Here is a 25,254-nt window from a genome sequence, read left to right on the forward strand (position 1 = left end):
GCCACTAAGCCGAACCACATAGAATTAATTGTTTTTTTAGGGAGCTGTGTTTTAATCTTGTTTTTTTTTTTTTATCCACATTGTCACTTTTAGGAAGGCTGAACATTTTGTCAACACTTTTCTGGACTGCTTGGACTCTGATAATCCTAATATTGTTGCATCTGCCTTAAAGAACCTGGCAGAATTTGCAGCACTTTGCCAGGGTGAGAAATGTTTTTTTAAAACAAAGTCTAGTAATAAATTTGTTTGTTCCATTTTACCGTAACATATTTTGTCAGAAATTACATAACTTTGAGCAAGCAAAACAAGTTTCTATGGTCTAATTTTGAAAAAAAAAAAAAATTAAAATAGTTTCTAATAAAATCAACTTGTTTTTATGTCTGTATGTTCCAAAAAGCATTTTTTTTTTCCAAAAAATTATTTTAAAAATAAAACTTGTGAACTACAGATATGTATGTTTAAATTAGCTTTTTTTTTCATCTAGTTATAATGTATTTAGTTAAGTTAGCAGAAGCACTACACCAGATTTGGCAAATGTTATTAGGAGCAGGCCAGAAATGGCCATAATCAATTTTAGTTAACAAATAATACAGCATGTAATTTGAACAGTTTCATAATATCAAATTTAAACTCATGCAATTTCTAAAGCTGCAATTGTTTTTGATGGTGGGAAGCGTGGTCGAGAGGCTAAGTGCGCTTGAACTTGGTTTGTCTTGGCTACCTAGAAGGGGGCTCGAGGTTCGACACCCGACTCGGGCAGAGTTGTGTTTACTGAGCGCCTAAAGGCAGCACGGAAAACCAACTCCTAGATACCCCGTCCCCCCCACCGGTCCACAAATGAGATTGGACCATAGCGCTCTGAGCATGCTATAAGCATGAAAGTAGCGCTATATAAAAGCTATAATAATAATAATAGCTCAACATAATTTGGATTCGATTGGAACCTAATTATTATTAAGAGTGAACTATTGGGCACAGCTTTTTTTTTTTTATTTTATTATTGACAAAACCTACCAAGTATATGAAGAAATATCTAATTTTGATATAATAAATTTGTAAAACTGAAATCTGACAAGCCCTTGTAGAACTATAATTTTGAACAAAACAAAGTTTAATTCAAGCTCCTGCTTTCATTTTGTTACTACTAAGTCCACATTAAAAGACAACTGAAAATACCTCAAACTTTTACAAAAATGCACTGAACTCTTTAAATCTTTTTTTTCAAATTTGCCATGAAGTTTCCTTTTTAAGTTATTTTCATAATTCCTCAATTTTTCCCCCTGTAACCCTGTGATACACCTTTCCCTTAGTCTGTTGGACCGTTGGGGCAGCACACAGATTTGTCATTGTCTTTCTCATTTCTCTCTGCCTTTTGCTTTGAATAGAACCTCTTTCAATGGCAGACCCTTCTATTCTTTTATGTACTTTCTCTGTCTGTCTATTCTTCCTTTTCCTGTCACTGTTTCCTGAAGGGTTGGTCTTTGCGAGCTCCGAAGACCTTATAATATGGCCAAAGAGTTTTAGTTTAAGTTTTTTTTTACAATAGTTTAAGTAGTTAGCAGGTCATTGTGGGGTCCAATTTCTATAGTAACCCTAATCTCAGTCTTTTTTGGTTACTACAAAATAATTTTGTTTTCCCTGTATCTCAGGCAAGGGGTCGATTGACGATTTGCCAGGGGTCGCCTAAGACCATCAAAAATAAGGATTGTTATTGTCTATTCTTCTATTGCTGTGTGTGTCTAGGGAAAGGGGGGGGGGGGTCGCGGCAGAGTGGGAGATTGTAAAAAGGGGTCGCCGAGCTTAAAAGGTTGAGAACCGCTGCTGTATCTTAATTAATAACGTGCCGGTACTTCATTTGTTCATGTGACATAAGATCAACTTATATTAAAACTTCACTTTTTAGAATTGTCTGTATATTTGAACATATATTAGGGGCTGTATTGAACCTTTCACTAAGATGTAGTGTGCTCATAGGCCCTAGTTGTCCATCACTTGCACTACACTTTGTACAGCTCTAAATTGACATGTTTTTATTTCAGAAGAAGCACCAAGTCTACTACACAAGGCTTTTACTGTCAGTATCAAAAAGTCAATAGACTCCAGCTCTTACATTAGTGAAGCTTTACAGATGATCAACTTACACTCGGCCACTGTTATGTAAAATTATGGGGACGTCCGTATGTCCAGCTACACTCATCAAGACTTATCCATCTATTCTTGTCACTCAGTCATTGTCAAGAACATTTTGACCTTTCAGAATACACTCAGTGACTGTATGTAATGAATGGGTCAGCCTACACTCAGCTAGTGACATTAGACATTCACTCAGCTTAAGATTTGCACTGTACAGATGTCATATATATCTAACCTTTTAAGATTTTATTCATGTAATAAATGTATGTAACTTCATAACTGTTTAATGTTGTACAGTTTTCATTTGTTCATTAAATTGATTTCTCTTGTTAACATTTTGTTTGCTTGGTTTATTATTTGTGTTGTTTTTTTTGGTGAAGTGTAACTATTGATTTGGTTCACATTCAGTGATTTTACATTAGCCTACATTCACATCCACCTAAAAAAAAGTTTGACACTCATCAGTAACATTTTAACAACAAGAGTACAAGCTTCACAGATATCTTTTTTTAAAATGTTACACAGTTTGTAGCAAAATATGAATCAATCAAATAATTTAGACATTAGTAGAACTTGTGCTAGAAAAACATTTTATGTAGGTTTAGGTAACTGAAGAAAAATTAATCTCAAATGATTAATGTGTATAACAAGGCAGGAACTGAGTTTTTCCTTATTTGTGATTTCTAATTAGCAGATATCTATTTGAATTTTAAATACAAATCTTAAGTGTAACTGATTTTAGAGAAAAAAATTCTGTACCAGTACAGAGCCAACCCCATTCAGGCTTATAAAACAAAAAGACCGGAAACATTTCATGTGAAAACATTTACAGTACTTTCTTTGGTTGTCTTTTTACCAAAGCTCTATGTACTTTAGAGGATTCGTTTTTTAAGCACCCTTTACCAATACACAGAATCACAAAAATATCAGTGTGTTTCATCATTAACAAAACTATGTTTTATATTTTGTGAATGTTTCTTCAAATAGATTACATCCTAGTCCAAACCTCCTGCTAGGCAGGGAGTAGGGTAAGAACTGGGAGTCCAGACCACAAACCAATTAGCCATCCATTTCTTCATATTACTATTCAAAATGTGTATTGAGATTTTTCAGTTTTTAATTATAACTGCTTTTTTTTGTTTTTTAATCTGATGCTTTGGTATTTCTACTTTGGTCTTTTTTGACGATGGAGATGTTTTTTTTATGGAAGAGTGATTTGACTAGGATAAATTTTGATTTTTTTTCCCAGTTTCTTTGACTGGATTAAGTTTTGTTGTGTTCTGTCACAGCGGTAGCTTTTACAAATATTTTTGTTGTCTTGTCATTTCTGGAAAATTATTTAACATGTAGATTTAAAAATGTTGGCATCAAAGGTGATATACAGTCCTGTAGTAACTCACTTGGTACACAGAGCTACCACATTTACCATGCAGCCAATTATTTTCTTCTTCATGTTTAGTACCAGTATATCGGGAGTGATCATGTTAAGTCACAAGGAACCTCCTCCCTCTTCATTTTTTTTATTAAAAGCAATACTTTTTTAAATAAATGAGTATATCTAACTTTAACTTATCCTGAAAATGATTCTGTTATCTCCAACAGATGGTCTCTAAATTGTTCATGTTTATTAAATGTTTTCAGTACAACAAAACACTGATAACAAGTTTGACATTCATTTCTTTTCTAAATACTTTCTGAAAGTTTTTTCTCCATATGGTTTATTTTATTTTTTAAAAATTGGGAAGGACTTCGGTAATATTGTATTCCATGGCAGGATAAATTAACAACTATGGAATTCATTTCTAAAAATCAATTTAATTTGAAAACATAGATACAAAATATCATGAACAACTATACATCATTCACAAGCCTTGAACATTTCTTCTACACAATTCTTTTGCTTCTGGCCTAACAAGCTTTGGTGACTTGATTTGTGAGCCCTCTCAAATTCTGCAGCTTAATTTTGATCATTAGCCTAACTCTATTACAGAAAAACACATTCAAGACAGACACCAATCAAGCATGATGATGAATACAATACAATAGTTGTACAAATACACCAAATTGAATACTTGAAAATGTTTTTCTTTAAAGATAATTCAGAAATCATTCTAGTAGCCATGTCTCACTTGTTGGTTGGAAGAGACATAATCATTAACTTCAAACAAGGAGGGAATATGAGAGTTTCTTTGAGATGTGAGTGGACCATTGATGATTCTGCCTGCAGTAGTCATTTGTTGTGCCTGAATGTTTATTCTTTGAGTTGCTTGCCCAGCATTAATGTTCCTACCTTGAGCTACAGACAGAGATTGGATATTCCTGCCTGGAGCTGCAGACAGAGCATGGGTATTCCTATTTGGAGCTGCAGGAAGAGACTGGATATTCCTCCCTTGAGCTACAGACAGATCTTGGATATTCCTGTGTTGAGCTGTAGACAGTGCATGGATATTTACTGTAGCTGCTGGCATTGCAGGCATATTCCTACCTGGAGCTGCAGACAGAGCTTGGATATTCCTACCTGGAGCTGCAGACAGAGCAGAGATATTCCTTTCTGGAGCTGCAGACAGAGCTTGGATATTCCTACCTGAAGCTGCAGACAGAGCTTGGATATTCCTACCTGGAGCCAGAGATGGAACATAGGTATTTCTACCCAGAGCTGCAGATGGAGCATGGATATTTACTGTAGCTGCAGACAGAGCATTGATATTTCTAACTGGAGCTGCAGATGTAGAAAGAAAGTTTCTACCTTGGGCTGCCATTGGAATGTTGTTTCTCTCTAGGGCAGTAGGTTGAACTTGGGTGTTTCTACCTAAAGCTGCATCATTGAATGAATTGTATCTGTTAGGTTGATGAAAAGTTTTCTTGACTCTTGGCTGCGGTACATTGCTTTGACTTTCTTGGAAGAAGTTTCCTTGTTCCTCTTGGGCAGTGTAGTCTTGTTGTGCAGTGTAGTCTTGTTGTGCAGTGTAGTCTTGTTCTTGTGTAAACATGTCTTCCTTCAATGTAGCATAGTTTTGTTTAGATCTGACATAATTTTGTTTTTGAGAGACTTTGCTTTCAAAGTTTGTGGGAGCACTCAGCTGTCCAAAGTTTGTGGGAGCACTCAGCTGTCCAAAGTTCTGTATTCCTCTATTTTGAAGTCCATGAAGGCTTGATGTTCTCACTTGATGACTTTGCTCAGTTGGCAGGCCCGAAATAAAAGCATTAGGTCTCTCACCTAGAAGACCATTGTTAGACCTGTTAAAATTCTGTCTGTTACCAAACTCACTAGCTTTGGCTATTGGCACAGTGTTCAGTGAGTCACTCTGTTTACTACCAAACTCATTAGCTTTGGCTCTTGACATAGTATTTAGTGATTCATTCTGTCCAGAACCAAATTCATAACATTTGGCTCTTGGCATGTTGAGTGATTCATTTTGTCTAGAACCAAAGTCATTAAGTTTAACTCTTGATACAGCATTGAATGATTCATTTTGTCTATTACTGAACTGAAACAATTCATCAGCTTTATCATGGCTGGGTTTATAAGTTCCTATTGATTGATTGCTAGCCAGCAACTGAATTGATCTTTTTTCCCAATGATTATCTAATGGTTGGAAAGTTGAAGGACCCCTGTTGATTTTTGACTGTGATTGTCCAGTGCTATCCAACTGACTTCTGTCGACCTTCGCAAATGATTGCACAGAAGTTGTGTCCCAGCTCTCATGCCCTGTCTCATCATATTTGTCATAATCAGGAGCTGTAAGGTAGTTGGATTCTGTAGATTTCAGATTCCAATAGTCATCTGCCTTTAAATTATCTTCTTGGTAATTCCTGGCTTTTAATCTTGCAGTCATTTCACTGACTTTGTCTGTTGCTCTAAATTCTGATTTCTCAGAACTTCTTTCATTGAATCTCAAAAGTCCTCTGCCTGTAGCTTCATTTAAATGCCTTATGCTCATATCAACATTATCAAGTCCTCTACCTGTGCCTTCATTTAAATGCCTCCTGCTCATATCAACACTATCAAGTCCTCTGCCTGTACCTTCATTTAAATGTCTCCTGCTCATATCAACACTATCAAGTCCTCTACCTGTGCCTTCATTTAAATGCCTCCTGTTGGTATCGACACTATCAAGTCCTCTACCTGTGCCTTCATTTAAATGCCTCCTGTTGGTATCGACACTATCAAATCCTCTGCCTGTGCCTTCATTTAAATGCCTCCTGTTGGTATCGACACTATCAAGTCCTCTACCTGTGCCTTCATTTAAATGCCTCCTGTTGGTATCGACACTATCAAATCCTCTGCCTGTGCCTTCATTTAAATGCCTCCTGTTGGAATCCACACTATCAAGTCCTCTGCCTGTACTTTCATTTAAGTGCCTCCTGTTGGTATTAACACTATCAAGTCCTCTGCCTGTGCCTTCATTTAAATGCCTCCTGTTGGTATCGACACTATCAAGTCCTCTGTCTCTATTCAAACTAACTGCAGCTCTAGGTCTAGTCTCCCTATAGAAGTCAGAATTCTTGTGCTTATTTACAGCTTGTTTTTTCTCTTGCTCAAGTTCTTGAGGAGTTTTTTTGAGAGCATTCTTTCCAAATTGAACAGGCAGACACATTTCTTCAACAGACTGACATTTGTCCTCTTTCACAATATAAGCTGGCTTCATTTCTTGAAGAACTTGTAGAGTTCTGACGTAATCTTGAGTTACTGCTTGTTCAGTGGAGACAAATGAAGTGGGCTTGCTGAAGTCTAAAGGTGCATCATTTCTGGTAGGATCAAAAGTGTCCTCCTTAGCTGAAAAAAAAAGTAACATGACATAACTATTTCATTTAAACTGCTTCGAAGATGAATATATCCTTTTAAATCAACTACAACATTGAAAAAAATTTTGATACTGGTACATCTAAACATATTCTGTTTTTGCAAAATTATAAACTGCAATAGTTCAACAAGATTTAAAGATTGAAATGATGTCAATATGGTTTGTTGAACAAAAAAAATTGGCCTAAGGAAATTTCTAAATTATGAAAATTCTAAACACATTACAAAACTGTTCATTTGTAACATTTGATGTGGTAAGAATAATAACAGAAAGCATGATATATTGAACAAAGAAGAAATCTCTCTAAAGTGTTTACCAAACTATTTCCGTAACGGAACACTTTGTAAATTCTGAGCATTTACTGCAAAGCTTTGTTTTTTTTTAGAGAGATTAATTCACATGGTGGCCTGCTAGTTAATTATTCCAGAAGAAACACTGCTGTAAAGAAATCTAAATGTCTTTCTATGAAATTGACTTTCCTGTAATAAATATATATTAAAAGCAAATGTTTGTGCCTAGAAAATATCACAGGAACATAACAGAGATGAAGTCAACCAAAAAGTTTCTGCTGGTAATTTTAAAGCATTGCACCAAAAGTAGAATAAAAAATAGCAAGAAACAAAACTAGTGGTACTGGTATTACAAGTCAAGACAGTACAGCATTCCAAAGTGCTCCAGTTCTAAATGTTTTTGTGGAAGCACTATCAGCTTTTTGTTCTTGAAAAACTTTACCTTTCCCATTTTTCTATGTTCTGAAGTGTTCAAAACTCCAAGGGGTATAACCCATTTTAGATTGGTATTTTTCTACATCAAAAGTCTTTTTTCTAAAGTCTTAAATTAGATATTACAGTTTAACTTTTGAAGACTTATGTTACTTTGATTTGTGGACTTGACACCTATCCATATGTTAATCTAGTCATTCAAGCAAGAGACTTAAAATTTCCTAAAGTAATTTGTGTTCCTGGCTGATTCAGGAAATCCCTTTATGTTTTTAAACGGAGTGAAACTCTAAGCAAACTAATTTAGATGACCACTAGCCTGTATAATGTAAATCAGACAAATTTTACCTGTATAGTCGAGGTCATGTCTACCATCATCCTTCTTTCTGTACTTCCTATCACTTCCTCGACTGTGACTGCTTGACCGTGACCTACTGTGATCCGATGAAGGGTGCTTTCGACGACTAGGTGATCGAGATCCAGCACCAAAGCCAGCCTTAGTGGCTAAGCCAATGGTACTCTGTTTCCCGCCAGACTTTCCTCTAAATTTCTCTTCAAGCTCCTCCAATAACTTCATTTTGATGGCTATGTTTTCTTTGAGAGATTTTTCAGCTTGACTGTAGTCCAGATCACTGATTTCAAACAAGCAGATGTGAACATTTAAAATATTCATGTAAAATTTCAACATGTTGGTTTGAAAAAAAAGCAATCAGGAGATTATATAAAATGTGTACTCTGATCAATGTCTGGTTATGAAATAAATACTGTGTGGTCACTGGTCCAAGGACAATTTGTTCCAAACAAATATTCCAATCTTTAATTTGTTCACTAAGAAATGGTTGTCCTATTTTACTATCGGGCAAACTATCCTGCAATGATATCCAGCCAGAGCTGAATATGGCCTGATGGTGAAAAGTGGCCAGATATTTAGCAGGAACCAGAGCTAAGCTCCAATGCTATCTAGATTAATTCAAACAAATTTTAAAAGATATCCAGAGATGAACATTGTTACTTTCACTATGGACACTATAAGAGATCAGTTCAAAAACCCAGTCATGAAATAATTTTTTGTGTGTGAACTAATTGTTGATGATTCATTTAATTTTCTGAACCACTTGTCTGTAAACAATTTCAGAGTGACCAAATTGTTTGATGATTGATATGTAAGGTCAACCATTTGTTACGAATGAGCTGTTATTGAACAATTGTCTGTGAACCAGTTTGTGTGGAACCAAGTAAAACAATGTAGGATGTGGTAAATCTATAACAAAACTATCGCAATACCTGAATCCTGTTTGAGATATGACTTCTTGGTGAGACTTAACTTCATCATTGCGTAGTCTGAGTACACTTTCAACTCCCAGTTGAGCTGCTTGAAGAGCTTCCAACTGAACAGACATCTAAAGGCAAACAAGTACAGTGTATGAGGCAGAAGCATAAGAACTGATATCTAAATACAGGCAAGCAATGTGATGTAGTTGGAGGCAGAAGAACTGATATCTAAATACAGGCAAGCAGTGTGTTGTAGGTGGAGGCAGAAGAACTGATATCTAAATACAGGCAAGCAATGTGATGTAGGTGGAGACAGAAGAACTGATATCTAAATACAGGCAAGCAGTGTGTTGTAGGTGGAAGCAGAAGAACTGATATCTAAATACAGGCAAGCAGTGTGTTGTAGGTGGAGACAGAAGAACTGATATCTAAATACAGGCAAGCAGTGTGATGTAGGTGGAAGCAGAAGAACTGATATCTAAATACAGGCAAGCTGTGTGTTGTAGGTGGAGGCAGAAGAACTGATATCTAAATACAGGCAAGCAGTGTGATGTAGGTGGAAGCAGAAGAACTGATATCTAAATACAGGCAAGCAGTGTGATGTAGGTGGAAGCAGAAGAACTGATATCTAAATACAGGCAAGCTGTGTGTTGTAGGTGGAGGCAGAAGAACTGATATCTAAATACAGGCAAGCTGTGTGTTGTAGGTGGAGGCAGAAGAAGTGATATCTAAATACAGGCAAGCAGTGTGTTGTAGGTGGAAGCAGAAGAACTGATATCTAAATACAGGCAAGCTGTGTGTTGTAGGTGGAGGCAGAAGAACTGATATCTAAATACAGGCAAGCAGTGTGATGTAGGTGGAAGCAGAAGAGCTGATATCTAAATACAGGCAAGCTGTGTGTTGTAGGTGGAGGCAGAAGAAGTGATATCTAAATACAGGCAAGCAGTGTGTTGTAGGTGGAAGCAGAAGAACTGATATCTAAATACAGGCAAGCTGTGTGTTGTAGGTGGAGGCAGAAGAAGTGATATCTAAATACAGGCAAGCAGTGTGTTGTAGGTGGAAGCAGAAGAACTGATATCTAAATACAGGCAAGCTGTGTGTTGTAGGTGGAGGAAGAAGAACTGATATCTAAATACAGGCAAGCAGTGTGTTGTAGGTGGAAGCAGAAGAACTGATATCTAAATACAGGCAAGCAGTGTGTTGTAGGTGGAGGCAGAAGAAGTGATATCTAAATACAGGCAAGTTGTGTGTTGTAGGTGGAAGCAGAAGAACTGATATCTAAATACAGGCAAGCAGTGTGTTGTAGGTGGAAGCAGAAGAACTGATATCTAAATACAGGCAAGCTGTGTGTTGTAGGTGGAGGCAGAAGAACTGATATCTAAATACAGGCAAGCAGTGTGATGTAGGTGGAAGCAGAAGAACTGATATCTAAATACAGGCAAGCTGTGTGTTGTAGGTGGAGGCAGAAGAACTGATATCTAAATACAGGCAAGCAGTGTGTTGTAGGTGGAAGCAGAAGAACTGATATCTAAATACAGGCAAGCAGTGTGATGTAGGTGGAAGCAGAAGAACTGATATCTAAATACAGGCAAGCAGCGTGTTGTAGGTGGAGGCAGAAGAACTGATATCTAAATACAGGCAAGCAGTGTGTTGTAGGTGGAAGCAGAAGAACTGATATCTAAATACAGGCAAGCAGCGTGTTGTAGGTGGAGGCAGAAGAACTGATATCTAAATACAGGCAAGCAGTGTGTTGTAGGTGGAAGCAGAAGAAGTGATATCTAAATACAGGCAAGCAGTGTGATGTAGGTGGAAGCAGAAGAGCTGATATCTAAATACAGGCAAGTTGTGTGTTGTAGGTGGAGGCAGAAGAACTGATATCTAAATACAGGCAAGCAGTGTAGATACTTTTGTAACAAAAGAGAAAAAAAAAAGAAATCCCAAGATGGAGTCTAATACTTATTTAGTAGCTAGTTATATAGATATAGATACTTTGTAACAAAAAAAAAAGAAATCCCAAGATGGACTCTCATATTTATTAAGTAGCTAGCTATATAAATACTTTATAACAAAAAAAAAAAAAAAGAAATCCCAAGATGGAGTCTCATACTTATTTAGTAGCTAGTTATAATCTCATTGAAGATCAAAAAAATTCTCATGTTATTCAATTTACTCCACTGAGAATGATTCTGTCTTGCCTCAAGCTCAAAATTTTGTTTTCCTAACCTTGAAAGCTGGTTATGTTCAGATATCAAGGCCACATCAACCATACAGTTGAGTAATGAAATAAGTAAGCCTAAATTAATCAAAGAGATGACTGTATGGTGAGAAAAATGAGCTGGTCAAATAGGACTTCCTACCTCCAGTATTTTGATCACATCTCTGTTGCTTGGATCCAGCCCACGTGACACAGCCAGTTGATATAAATCTACTTTGGATGGATCTGAACTAGTTGGGGCAAGCCAGACTTTATCTTGTTGACTGCCAAAACAAAACCTTCTTGTTAGTTAACTAGTACTATTGTATTTCAAAAGCTAACACAGCACTAAACTAACTAAATAGTATGACTATTGTATTTCAAAAAGCTAACACAGAACATCTGTGAGTTGATATAAATCCACTTTGGATGGATCTGAACTAGTTGGGACAAGCCAGACTTTATCTTGTTGACTGCCAAAACAAAACCTTCTTGTTAGTTAACTAGAACTATTGTATTTCAAAAGCTAACACAGCACTAAACTAACTAAATAGTACGACTATTGTATTTCAAAAAGCTAACACAGCACTAAACTAACTAAATAGTACGACTATTGTATTTCAAAAAGCTAACACAGAACTAAACTTACTAAATAGGACGTTTGCTATTAAACACAAAAACCCAGAGAAAGATCAACATAAAAAAAGGTTATGAAAAATAATTTATTTTAGAAAAAAAAAGAAAAAAAAACACAGAATATATTTTGTCTATTTGTAAGCAGATGCTTAAAAACATTTATAGAGAATTAAATGAAGGTTGATTTTATAATATGAGATTGTATGATGGACAGTAAATGAGCCATTGAAATATACTCACAGTGGGATGTGTTGCCCAAGGGCTTAAGCTGCTCGGCTACCTATCATACAGGGCTAGGCTACCTATCATGGGGGGGGGGGGGGGGGGGGGGGGGGGCTAGAGTTCAAAACCTGGCTCGAGCAGAGTTGTGTTTGCTGCATGCCTAAAAACACTTCAAGATACACTTTACAACAAAAGAGATTGGACCATAGTGCACTAAGTATGCTGTAAGCATGAAAGTTGCGCAATATAAAAGCTTTGTTAATGCAATGTATTATAATTATTGACCTTTAAATGGACTTTTGTGTAATTAGATTTACATTACAAAAGCATCGATTCAAAATAAGATGGAAGAGATCTACAAATATTTATCTTTATCTGCCATCCTGATTGAATTATTTTTTTAATACTTATATTTGATCAATATTCAATATTTACTGAACTAAAATACAAATGGAAAGATATGATCAATTTAGTAGATCCTGTGCATCCTCTTGGTATTGGTGGGTTTTTTAAATTGTGCAATGTATTTATTAGACTAAAAATATCATTTTCAAATTGTATGTAAATTAAAAGTGTTTTTTAAAAGTATCTCATTTATTTTACTAGGCCAATAAATGACCTTCGCTTTGGATTCAATTAATAGACCTACCTTTGTTTGCTTTTATTTCCTCCCATTTCATGAATTCCTTTTTTCTGGTCAGTAGTTTCATGTCTCCTTTCAGGCCTTTTCCTTGGCATGGAATCATGACTATTGTTACTTCTTTTGTCTTGACCTATCTTATTTCCTTTAGCGCTATCATTAGGAGTATTACCAGAAGATTCTTGTCTTTTTTTCTGTTGTAATTCTTGTTGCTGAGATGGCTTGTCTAAATATAAGAATTAATTATGCAAGTAAATAATGAGAATGTTGTATGAACGAGACAAAAAGACTTTTGGTATGATGGAGAGATGAAATGAATCCTAATACTTAAGTTTCCATTCAGGTCAAATAAAAACAGCAATGAATGTTATAGCCATGCTCATAAATCACAGATTCAAACTATACAATAGTCCTTTCATCCAACTAATCTGGTTTACATCTACACAACTATTTCCTAAATATACGAGTACTTACTAAAAGACTTATTGGTTGGTGGTGTGAAGTTGTCAATTTTTAAAAAAAATGGTTTAGCATGTTGACCAGAAGGAATGAAAACAAAATCTTGAAAACATGTTAGCACAGCCTCCATCCAGTCTTGGTTCTCAAACTCCACATCAACAGGTCTGAAAGGACAGAAAGAAATATCAGAATAGTGCCATATTTTAATCAGCTTAAAAGTGATGCCATAGGTCTTGATAAGTTAAAATTGGATGTAACTGGAAATATATACACTTGCAGGAAAGCATCTCAATTGTGGAAAGCTAACCAACACGTCAGAAAATGCTGGCATTCTTCTAGAAAGAATTTCATACAACATGCAGAACTGTAGACAATGATGCCAAAACTTTAAGCTCCATCGCTCTAATGCATGTTCCTCCCTATCCAACAAATATTGTTAGAAGTTCTGTCATCAAACACAGAAATATAGTGAAACGGTAGGGCAGAATATGTTCAAAGAAATTCTATGCATATGGACCAATGATTTGATTTGTTGTGGTGCAATGGCGCTAAATAAACCATAGCAAGTCAATCAAAACGTCAACAGCAATGGCACTAAGAAGATTTCGGCAGTTCAATCAGTTCAATGTCAGTAAGCAAGTTAGGAAAGAAAATGTAATGTGTTCATATCAGGACAATCAGTCAGATAACAAAAGATCAGATAATCAAACATTACATGAATGTGTGAATTTTGAGTTAAGGTAGAAAGGAAAGTTAAAAATTTACACTGTGTACTGTATAATCATTCAACAGTAGAAATCAGTAGTAGAAGTATATATATACAGAGAACTCAATCAAGGAGGCACTGTATGGGATTTGCTATGGAGACACCATTAATGAAAAAGTGCACATCTTTCACAGTTATATTGCTAGCCATTGGTGACAACAAATAGAATGCTGCCGTGCTAGATTCTTCACACAGTTATATGACAGCAAAATCAAGCAGTAGGTGGGTCTAAAGTAAAGCAATATTTGCGCATGTCTGGTAAAACAAAAATTGCAACCCTAAATCCACCACCAGACTAACAAAACTGAGACAAGGAGTCTTATTTATAATGGTCTTGGCCGTCACGCAAATTTATTCTTTGAAATGTTTCTGATTTACTTTCTGAACTTGGTTGTATTTGGTCATAAAGATCAGTTTGCAATCAGCATTAATGGAGACTGAAGAAATAGAATGGAATGAGTTTAAAAATACACAATTGTTTCCTTGAGTCCTGTGCAAAGCTTGTTTACAAAAAGCTATGAGTCACTTACCCTTTGACTCCTTTCATCGGATGATCTACTTCAGAAATGTGGACATTGAGAGAAAATGGAAAGAGCAGAATCAGCATCTCTTGATTCATTGCTGAATGTATTCTGCGAACCTGGGCACTTTTCTTCTTTGTGCCCTCGTTTTTCCTATCTGGAAATAAAAACTTTATCTAATAGCCCATACACAATGTGTAAGTATGTCCCCAAGTCCCAAACTAAAGAAAATTTGCCAGGAACAGACAAAGGAAAAGATATTTGCCAGGAATGGACAAGGAAAGAAATATTTGCGCCTAGAAGAGACAAGGAAAGAAATAGAAATATTTGCCTGGAATGGGAAGCATGCTCGAGAGGCATAGTACGCTTGAACTTGTCTTGCCTTTCTACCTATGAAGGGGGCTCGAGGTTTGACACCCGACTCGAACAGAGTTGTGTTAACTGAGCACAGAAAACCTTTTCTTGGACCATAGCGCTCGGAGCATGATATAAGCATGAAAGTAGAGCTATATAAAAGCTATAATTATTATTATTTTTATGGGTTAGTAAGGAAATATTTGCTAGGAACAGACAAGGAAAGATATATTGGCCTGGAATAGGAAATTTTATAAAGAAATATTTGCCAGGAACAGACAAGGAAAGAAATATTTGCCTGAACTAGACACGTCAAGAAATATTTGCCAGGAACGGACAATTAATGAAATATTTCCATTGAAAAAAAAAAAATGAAATACGAGTCTAAAAACAGAAATAAAAAAAAATTAACAAATGTGCTTCTACAAAGAAGAAATATTTGCTTTGAATAGAAAAGATACTTTATTAGAAATAAATTTTCTTGACAGAAAAAAAATGTGAAGTGAATAGAAAAGTAAAAAAAAAAACAACAATTTAATGGAAAAGAAAATGCATATTGTCTTTGATAAGAAAATTATGGCATGCAAATATTTGAGCGGATTACAGAAGAGAATAAAGGCATATTAGCTTTCAAAAGAAAGTCAAGCTATGAGAATTAAGTCCACAAAGTTTAATAAGAAAACTTCACTATCCCTTTCTTTGAATTAAGAACAGGGAGGAAGAGTAGTGCACAAGAAGAATCCAAACACACAATGTGTTCAAATAATTTGCAAGAACTATTTTTGGACAACACCAAAGTGAGGATCATCAATATATATCATAATGGTTCAAATGGCTTCTTCGTTAAGTTGCCCAGTCTACATTACTAGAAGGAATCTCAAAGATGTGCAGACCGATTGAAAACTTGCCTGTGTGTATCACATCAGACAATCTAAGAACAACTTGTCAAGTCAATCAGAGGGTTTAGAAGTTTAGTTTAGGAGAGGGAACAATTTAAGATCAGGCCAGCAAACAAGAGAAAAGGATGAATGTTGATTTGTTTTGCTATACTCCATTGCAAGAGAATTTTTTTGTTTCTCCAGGGTGTTGTTCTTCATCTACAAGTTTACGAAATCATTCCTGGATTTATAACATTAGCCTCCTACTGAGCTAGCCAGGAAAACCGGTGACTTTGCAGAATTTCAGTCATTGGTTAATATGCATGACTAAATGGACATAGGATGTAATCATCGTCTTTTTTTAAGTAACATCTGTGATTATATAACAGAAGATAAGTCATCTCTGACACCTAAACAAAGGCAGTTGTTTGAGACAAACATCTATAAAAAAGCTAACAAGATCCTCGAAATATGGATAATAAAGATTATTATTATTAATAAACTGGTACCATTTTGCAAACAGAGTTCCTGCATGTGCTTGACTTTTCTAAACACAGTTATAACACCAAGAGGCAGCCAGTTTAAACATTTCAATAAGATTAATGTTAGATTGAAGTGGGATGTGTGGTTGAGGAGCATAAACTGTTTGGCTCCGTATAAAGGAAGCTTGAGTTAAAAAAAAAAAAAAAATCCTGAATCAAGCTGAGATGTGGTAGCTGAAGGCAAAGACAGTAGGAAAACCACAAAGACACCCCTCCCCCACATGTCCGCAAGAGATTGAATAATAGCACGCTTAGCATGCGATAGCATGAAAGAATGCGCTATATAAAAGTGATTTTAAAAAACAATCCAATATTATGGTGAAAAAAAAAACACAGTTTTAGGAGGAGCACATAGAGAACAAAATAAGAAGGAATGTGTTTAAAATGAAACAGAAAGTTTTCAGGACTTGATGACATTAGTTGCAATAAATTGCTTATTTTATGTCTTTAATACCTTCACACATTTCCCACAGAAATGATGCTAGTTTATTGGAGTGTATGAAAATCAAGTTTGATCATTATGAAAAAAACAGTTACTCCAATTGTATTGCCCTATAAAGCATGATAATATTTAGTTCTTGTAGTTTTTTTTTTACTTTTTTTTATTTGGGTGCATATGAATGAGTCAGGTGTGAATGTACATTTTGGTTTTTTATAGTTACAATGTTTTGTGTAATGCACAAATTGTAAGACTTCCTTACAGACAATAAAGATTACTAGTATTATTATTGTATAGTAAAGACTACAGTCAATGATAGAATACTACCACTGACTTGATGACTGAAAATGTTCATATTATTAATTAGTCATAGATTAAAACCATCCATAGTCTTATGATGGAATCATACAGTGGTCTGAACATTTCTAGATTCAAAAATTCATTCTGGCTATAACGTTTGTAAGAAGGACAAAACACCTTTCTTGAACACACAATACATGGTTCACTAACTTTTTTTGCACCACCAACTTTTATTAACCCTTTCTCACCTTTATTTATATGTAGCTGTCTCAATCTGTCTGCTTTCTCAGCATTGAATTGAAATGTCATTCTACCTATACACAATATACACAATAAAATTTAATGAAATGGTCTTCCTGTATATTTATAATAAAACAATTTTCATGCGAGAATGTGACGAGCTATTATGACAACGATTGACCTAGTTTGAGAAACTGATATTTAATTATTAAGACAGTGATGTCCTGCCACATACAACTAACCTAATAAAGAATATTTCGGTTGGTCAGTGCGCTGTTCTTCTGTTTTAATTTCCATACATTTTATAATGCATCGTATACAAGCATTGCCTGCCAATGTTGGCAACAGACTCAATTTCTGGAGGGACATTTGAAGACTAGATGCATCTCCAAAATAAAGTGAAACAGAACTGGGAAAAATGAGATTTACAATAATTTTAACACATCATAATCTCTACATAAAAGTAATAACATACAGGTACACAACTAAGGACCAAAAAGGTAGAAAACAAAGTCCAAACAAATGTATCTAAGTAAACTAGTATGATGAGAGATCTTGATATGCACATAGAGAAAATGGCAAAAATTTTACCCATGTAAAGAGTTTGGATTCTTTTTTTTGGTAAACTGTAAAGCACAATCTGAAGCTAAGTTCAAAAACTTTCTAAATGCTTCATTACCAAGGTCAGATATTGTAATCATGTTTAAATCTAGCTTGTAGCGTGTATCTGAAACAAAATAATGTTCTGTTAAATAAAATAAAGAGATGCTTAAGACTTCTATATACTTTTTACAAAAGCAACAACCAGGATAATTAGTTTGAAATATTTCATGACAAAAATATGCTGGGTTCTTTACAATTTGTCAACCACACTTAAGAAATGCGAACTTTTTCTACTGTCTACGAATTGTCAAATAATTAGTTACCTATATATTTATTTATTATACCATCAACTTTATGCTATGTACTAAATTTTGAAATAGATTTGTAGAAAAAGACTAATCAATGAGTGTAAAGAACAAAGACTTCTTACAGCTGTGCTGTGTGCGAGACACTTACTGTACATCAGAGAGACAATGAATTCTTGCTCTACTGGAAATGACATTCAGAGCTACTATTAAACCACTAATATCTCATCCTTTTAATGTTTTTTTTTTGGTTGTTGTTGATAAGCACAGAAAAACTAAATAATTTTATTACTCAGCTAATTTTAAAACAACAAAAAAACATTTATCTAATAACTGGATTACAAGACTAAAACTCAAACAAAAATGTATCACTTACTAGGGCTGAAGTTTTTGTTTATTTTCTGTGCCTCTTTGACTGAAGGAAGAAATAGTCCCGGAACTTCAACTTTGGATTGCTTTATTCTGCTCGTATCAGTGTCTGCAGAGTGCTGACGTTTTGTCTTTCTTGGAGTTTCAAATGTTGACTTAACCCGTTCACTGTCTTTTTCACGTGTAACATTGTGACTGTCCTTCTTTCCTAATTTAGTCAGTTCAAGTTTAGTACCATCTTTTAACTCAACTTTAGCTCCATCTTTTAACTCAACTTTGACTCCATCTTTTAACTCAACTTTGGCTCCATCTTTTAACTCAACTTTAGCTCCATCTTTTAACTCCACTTTAGCTCCATCTTTTAACTCAACTTTAGCTCCATCTTTTAACTCAACTTTAGCTCCATCTTTTAACTCAACTTTAGCTCCATCTTTTAACTCAACTTTACCTCCAACTTTTGATTCAACTTTACCTCCATCTTTACAATCAAATGTATTCTTATCTTTTAAGTCAGGTTTAGCTGTATCTTTCAGATAATCCTTATCTTTAGCTTCCAAATGAAGTTTAGTATTATCTGGAACATTTTTGGATAGATCCTGCTTTGCATTGCTAGAATTTTTAACACTCTCTTCTTCACTACTACTCATTACTTCAGTGTCCAGTCTACTAAGGCTGACTTTAACTTCTTTTTCCACCTCAGTCTTTTTATTTTCAATTTGAACTACTGCTTGCACTATTTTTTGACTCTCTTTCTTTTCTCTGGTCCTGATAGCATCTACAGGCCGTGAATGACAAGTCAGTTTCACATCTGTATTGTTACTATCTTTTGTTTGGTCTGAGTGTTTTTTTCTCTCAGCTGACTTAATAGACTCTTTGTTAGTTAGAGTATTGATGAGTTCATCACCGTCAGAGAGCTCTATATCAGAAACAGAAATATCAGATAATGATTGGTTCTCATCGTACCATGTATTTGGTTGACAATCTGTTGCTGCTTCCACTGGCAAGATGATTTTGGCCTTGTTCAGTAATGGCTGATTAAAACCTTCACACTGTTTAACTGTGGTCAAACTCAGCTTTTTCAAAACAACAACTGGATTGAATGCTGTGGGTAATGTGTCCACACCAATATGAAATGCTCCATCTTTCCAACTTGGTAAGTTCATCTTACAATGTTTCAAATTAGTCGGATCCTGATTGTCGGAATGACCTTCCATTTTTTAAAAAGTGTAGTTAAAGTGAAAGTAATCTTGAAGTGCTAGTGTAGTTAAAACATTTTATCTAAAACAAAGAAAAAAAAAAATATATTTTTGTAACCAACTAATATGTATTAGAACATAAATTCTCTATTACCCAATCAGAATAAAGTGCTTTCAAATAGATTGGCTCAACAATTAGCAATATTATAAATAAATGTGGAAAAAGCTGACAAACTTATAAAAGCTAGTTAAGAGCCTCCCCTAGATGAGACAGGACTCTAACTCTTGCCACCATTGTCCACAGTGCTTGTAAACATAAATTACCATTGATCATCATAATTTGACAAGTGCTAAACCAACTTAGCTAACTCACAATCTTATAAAATGATCAGAAAGACACAAAGTTAAAGGCACATTCCTTATAATTTATACCCTATGCTACAAATAATTTCTACAAGTGCTACTTCTTCCCAAATACTATTAGAGCATGGAATGGGTTGCCTGAATCAGCCAGGAAAACCAATGACTTAGAAGTGTTTAAGTCTCTAATTAACAGACATGACTAGATTGACACATGGATAGAAGGCTGAGAATGCCAGACATATAAATTAGCCTACATATATTTAAATTCAGAGAAACTAGAGAGACTGATCTCCTCACTGTTATATTATATCCTACTACTTATTTTGATGGCTATGACTAATTGATATTAAGGAAGCTCCATTTTGTATACATTTCTTACAGATTAGTTCTCTATCCAACAGAGATCAGTTTAATATCAAAAGTGACAAGTGCATGGAAATTTTCATCTTTTTACCTTTTGAGACAAAACTCACATAGGTTAAAGGTTTGTATATATAGGTTATTTTTTAAAAATGGGAAAATCACATGTTTTTTAATAGCCTATGCTATCCATTCAACTACAATGAAATGAATGGGGTGTGATTTCTCAGTATTACCTATTGCAAGAATAAAAAAGAGCTAGCACCAGTTGAACGAGTTTAAATTCCCAAATAGAAAATTAAAAGATATTTTTTTTTTGTCGAATTATTTAGGTTTTCAAAACAACCTACTTATTGTATACTAATCTATGAAGGTACTAAAAAAACTGAAAAAAAAAATGCAGATATGGATATGTTTGTTGAGTAAGGTATACAAGCTCTAACCCTTCAAGTCAGATTAGGGATGTGTGGCTGAGTGGTATAAAAGGCTTGGCCACCTAACTGATGGGCGATTCCTGAGGATGCTCAAGCTGTGATGGAGACTGCAATGTGAACTGAGCCCACCAAAAGCATGGAGACCTGGTACAAAAAAATTACTGACATAATAATGACATCCAAAATAATTTCTAAGAAAAGAAGGGGAAGAAAGAAAGGGAAGAGACTACTTATATTTGTCAACCAGACAGGTAAAACTTGTATTAGGACAGGGTATCTGACCAATGTCAGCAAACAAGGGAGACAGGAATAATAGGATCTAACAAATTGAATGTCTTAAGCTTGTAAAGAAAAAGAAAAACTTCAACAAATTCAAGGATCTATTCTCTATTAGATGCTTTGTTCACAAAGTTTTACTGGTGTCTGCTCTCTTTGATTTCACAAAAATCATGATCACTAAATGCTGAACCAATCACAACTCAGAATAGAGGAAAACACTATGGGTGGGGGAATGGAGTGAAAGGATGGGAGTATCAAAAAAAAATTTATGAGAAACTCTTTATAGATAAATCTAAATTTACCTCATTTGCTGCAGTGTCCAAAACTTAGTAATCCTATAATTTATAGAAAAAGAAGGAAACTATATATTCTTCAGCCACTGAACAATAAATTTAGCACTGGACAACACTGATGGACAGCAACGATGAATAAGCATATTTGATGATAAATGAATTTTAATTAATTTTTCTTTTATTTTTTTGTAAATTATTATTATCTCGCAATACAACAGTTCACAGACGCTTTTATACCTCTTCAATTTATTCATAACCCAACACCATTTAATCTGACACACTGAGTTGCACTGATGTATGTATACACCAGCTGCTTAGGCATATTTTAATCTTCAAAGACATTAAGAAAAAGTCAGTTAAAAAACAGATTGTTGGTGTAGAAAGAAACAAAAGACTATTACAGGTTTTTTTATAACATAATTATGCCTTTGGCACTGAAGTCAGACTGATTTATATAAGCGCCTCACGATAACCTGACAACAACTGTCAACAAAATGCAAACTAAAACTGTATGGCCATATCACAAGATCCTCAGGACTTACAAAGACCTTCCTACAGGAAACAGATGCACTGTAACGAAGAAGACAGGCTAAGAGACTAGATCTAGATCTAAGGCTAATAGACTAGATATCTCATTAGATGTCAGATGATAGATATTCTAGATCTAGATCTAGTTACTACATACTATCATATTATAATCTTATCTTATAAAATACAGTTTTGTTACTTCAAAAAAGATGGTTACATCATTTGTGTCATGCTTCTACTAAGTAGACAGTAGTACACTAGTCACTAGTAGTTACTAAGCTTACAAGTACGAGTAGTTCAGTAGTAGTACTACTAGTACTTTACAAGTAGTAGTAGTACTACTAGGTGAGTAGGTCAAGTACTACTACACTAAGACTAGGCAGGACTAGTGTTACTTGTCACTGTAACTACTACTAGACTACATATCTAGATTATAGTACTACTACTGCCTGGTAGTAATGCCAGTCAGGACAGTAGTGGTAGTAATAGTTATAGTATTACTACTAAATACTAGATCTAGTCACTAGTAATAGTAATACTTAGACATTAGTAATAGTAATAGTTAGATCTTGAGTCGAATCTTGACTATACAATACTATACATAGTGATACTTAGTGATTAGTGATAGTAACATACGATACTATACTCAGACTATGTATGTAACTATAGTCTATACAGTATGAGTATACTCAATACTGTAGTATCTGTAGTCTGTAGTGTATACTCAAGTATACTCTATACTGTATAGTGTATACACTATACAGTATACTAGATTCTAAACTAATTGTCTAATCTATTAGTAATAGTAATACTAGTAATACTAACTAATAGTAAAGTCTAAAAAGTGTGTAAGTCTTCTAAGTCTAAGACTAAAGTGATTAAAGTATTAATTATTTAAAGTCTAATAATTATAAAGAAAGTGTCTTGTCTATACTAGATCTAGAAATTTAGATTATTCTAGATACATAGAAATTAGTAAATTCATATTCTAGTTGGTCACTAGATTCTAGATAGATCTAGATCTCATCATGATCTAAATCTAGACATTTGTGGATATAGATCTATCTATTAGACTATTATTTATCTTATGACTATGGGCACTATGATGACTATGGCGTTTATTAGCTACCTGCATCAGAGCAGCCATTGAGATTTCGAAATCCCAAGAACGTTTTTTTAAAAATCCCAAGATTTTAAAATTATATAGATCTAGATCTAGGACATCCAGATCTATATATATATCTATATAGATCCAATCAGCATATTTAGAATATCATCATATGTATTGATCAGGGTAGTCAGTTTCCCCGGTGCAACAGAAATAGACGAACTGGTAGCCCCATGGGAGGTAGAAAAGCAAAGGAATAATTCCGTATTTTTAAAGCATTTTTTTCTTTTTCTCTATACGCGGATATGCCTGTTGCCTATTAATATATAGGCCTACAACACACTACGAGGATACGATGAAATAACGCAGTGCTGAAATTTTATTGAGTTAACGCGTTTAAACTCCGTTCAACAAAATAAGCTATTCAAAATATAAATCAGAATGAAAACTTGCTAACATAAAATAATAGAGTTGAAATATAAAAGTGAAATTTCAGTCGATCGAATATAGCCTATATTCTATATTATAGTTCGTCCATCGTGGTTCGATGATGACCACTTTCGTTATCCAGGGGCTGAGGGCTTTGCACTGCGGTTTAGTGCCTCCTCGTATGGTTGGTGAGAAATATGTGAGTCCGAAATGTTAGGCTGCACACTGGGCAGGTTAGTCCAGATGGAGCCTGTGCCGCTCCCAGGCCGAGGTGGCAGTCAAGTTTCAGAGATGTTTTGATGTGGCAACGAGCTAATTGTCTAAACTGCCCACAGGTTGCGGAGTCACAGGTCAGTGATCAGGACTACCATAACGTTTGGTCTCATTTAAACGCAAATTGACACACATTTTCGTCCGCCATACTGTCTACTTGTCATGGTTGTATTAATGTGGCGATGTCAATTTTTTTTTTTAATGACAGACATAAATATTTCATGTCTGTTAATGGTCAAAGGGACGTAACCATAGAAATAATCTACTCTGCGAGTGTTGCTTTTTTTTACTTCCCTTGTAAACTTTTTATAAAAGTTATTAGTTCCATGTAGATTGTGTACATTACTGCTCACATTTTTCATTTACTTGGAATTTCGAAAACAATAGCGCTTTCGGCTACATTAATTTGATTAAAAGTCACATTATTAAATAACTAATTTTTAATCTACTCTCTCACTCATCTCGTTCACTCCTGCATTGCAAATGGGCCAAATTGTTATTAAACAACTTTAATCAAACTTAGTTACCATTTCAACTTGTGGCTTTATGCTAAAAGTATACAGAGGGATAAGGGGACACTCTTGACTAACTAACTTTAGAATATGCATCCTCTGTTTGGGATCCCTCAACTTAAGAAAACATAAAGAAACTAGAACAAATACAAAAAAAAAGTGGCCTATATATATATATATATATACTTCTGTATCTGGTATTTTGTCTTGCCATTTGACATTTAGTATTTTTCTCAGACATGTCATGTGGAAGCGGTTTAGTCTCTTTGCATGTTTACTGTACACTGTCCATGTTTCTGAGGCACAGAGCAATGTAGGGAGGATGACGGCTCTATAGACCCCTAGCTGTGAAAACTGGCGCACAGGTTGCAGAGGAAAAAAGAACAACGCAGGCGGAAGAAAAACGCCAGAAAAGAAAAGCAAGACAAACGACACTAGCTCCAGCTGAAATAACCTGCCCAGTGTGCAGCCGAACATTCCGGGCTCACATAGGTCTCACCAGCCACATGAGGAGGCATAAAACCCCAGTGCAAAGCCCTCAGCCCCCTGGATGACAAAGTGGTCATCATCGAACCACGATGGACGAACTATATATATATATATATATATATATATATATATATATATATATATAGAGAGAGAGAGAGAGAGAGAGAGAGAGAGAGAGAGAGAGTAGAATATTTGTGTTACACAAATAAACTAGTGTTTAAGAGGGAAGACATATTAGGAACTGCATTTATTACGTAAACACTAGCGGTGTTGCACTGACGCGCTTGTGTGCAAATGTACATAAAATATCATTATATTACTTCTCTCTTCTTTAATTCAGAAAATCTATTTATCAGAATAACTAACAAACTAAACTAGTCAACTAAAAAAAAAAAGTCAATTCACAAATCAAGTCTCTTGGGTTTGTTAACTATTCCGCCTGAGCGTGTTACGTAAGGTTCATGTGGTCTAGATGTGTTAAGTTAGAATAAGCAGTGTGTAGTGGCGGCTCTATCTCTAGACCTCTAGTGTAGTTTGTAATCTTGGACTCTCTAGATCTAGTGGTTCTGAGATGTCATCTGGAAAGTCATAAT

At 35.0% G+C, this 25,254-nt stretch overlaps 2 protein-coding genes across 9 annotated transcripts in view; one reads left to right on the forward strand and one right to left on the reverse strand.

Annotated features, from left to right (window-relative positions):
• Nucleotides 1–2,466, forward strand: part of LOC106065218 (integrator complex subunit 1) — a 40,280-nt gene extending 37,814 nt beyond the window's left edge. For all 5 annotated transcript variants that reach the window (XM_056018660.1, XM_056018658.1, XM_056018659.1 and 2 more), the window contains 2 exons: nt 94–203; nt 2,040–2,466. In XM_056018660.1, coding sequence (XP_055874635.1) covers nt 94–203; nt 2,040–2,161 — 232 coding nt within the window. In that variant the 3' untranslated portion in view covers nt 2,162–2,466. The remainder of the gene's footprint in view (nt 1–93; nt 204–2,039) is intronic.
• Nucleotides 2,467–3,928: 1,462 nt separating this feature from the next.
• Nucleotides 3,929–23,077, reverse strand: LOC106065219 (uncharacterized). 4 transcript variants are annotated; one of them, XM_056018664.1, is made up of 12 exons: nt 22,980–23,077; nt 18,405–19,675; nt 17,712–17,847; nt 17,363–17,529; nt 17,129–17,194; nt 14,377–14,524; nt 13,096–13,244; nt 12,631–12,847; nt 11,287–11,407; nt 8,942–9,057; nt 8,006–8,289; nt 3,929–6,910 (listed from the first exon to the last, which is right to left on the reverse strand). In XM_056018664.1, exons 2-12 carry the CDS (start codon nt 19,609–19,611, stop codon nt 4,245–4,247), a joined length of 5,277 nt encoding a protein of 1,758 aa, XP_055874639.1. In that variant the 5' UTR covers nt 19,612–19,675; nt 22,980–23,077; the 3' UTR covers nt 3,929–4,244. The 4 variants fall into 4 exon arrangements, with proteins under 4 accessions (XP_055874639.1, XP_055874640.1, XP_055874638.1 ...); XM_056018665.1 differs by lacking the exon at nt 22,980–23,077 and adding an exon at nt 21,560–21,950; XM_056018663.1 differs by lacking the exon at nt 22,980–23,077 and adding an exon at nt 21,332–21,364.
• Nucleotides 23,078–25,254: the final 2,177 nt, after the last annotated feature.

Source organism: Biomphalaria glabrata, chromosome 2 (genome assembly GCF_947242115.1).
Source record: "Biomphalaria glabrata chromosome 2, xgBioGlab47.1, whole genome shotgun sequence".
In the NCBI taxonomy this organism is placed as follows: domain Eukaryota; kingdom Metazoa; phylum Mollusca; class Gastropoda; family Planorbidae; genus Biomphalaria; species Biomphalaria glabrata.

Bases quoted from the DNA above. Each gene is read 5' to 3' on its own strand.
- LOC106065219 (XM_056018664.1), bottom strand. From the start codon at position 19,611: ATGGAAGGTCATTCCGACAATCAGGATCCGACTAATTTGAAACATTGT. The intron at 17,195-17,362 runs GTTAGTTGTATG...TATTGTGTATAG, and splicing joins ACCGAAATATTCTTTATTAG to GTAGAATGACATTTCAATTC. The intron at 12,848-13,095 runs GTAAGTACTCGT...TCTTATATTTAG, and splicing joins ACCAACCAATAAGTCTTTTA to ACAAGCCATCTCAGCAACAA.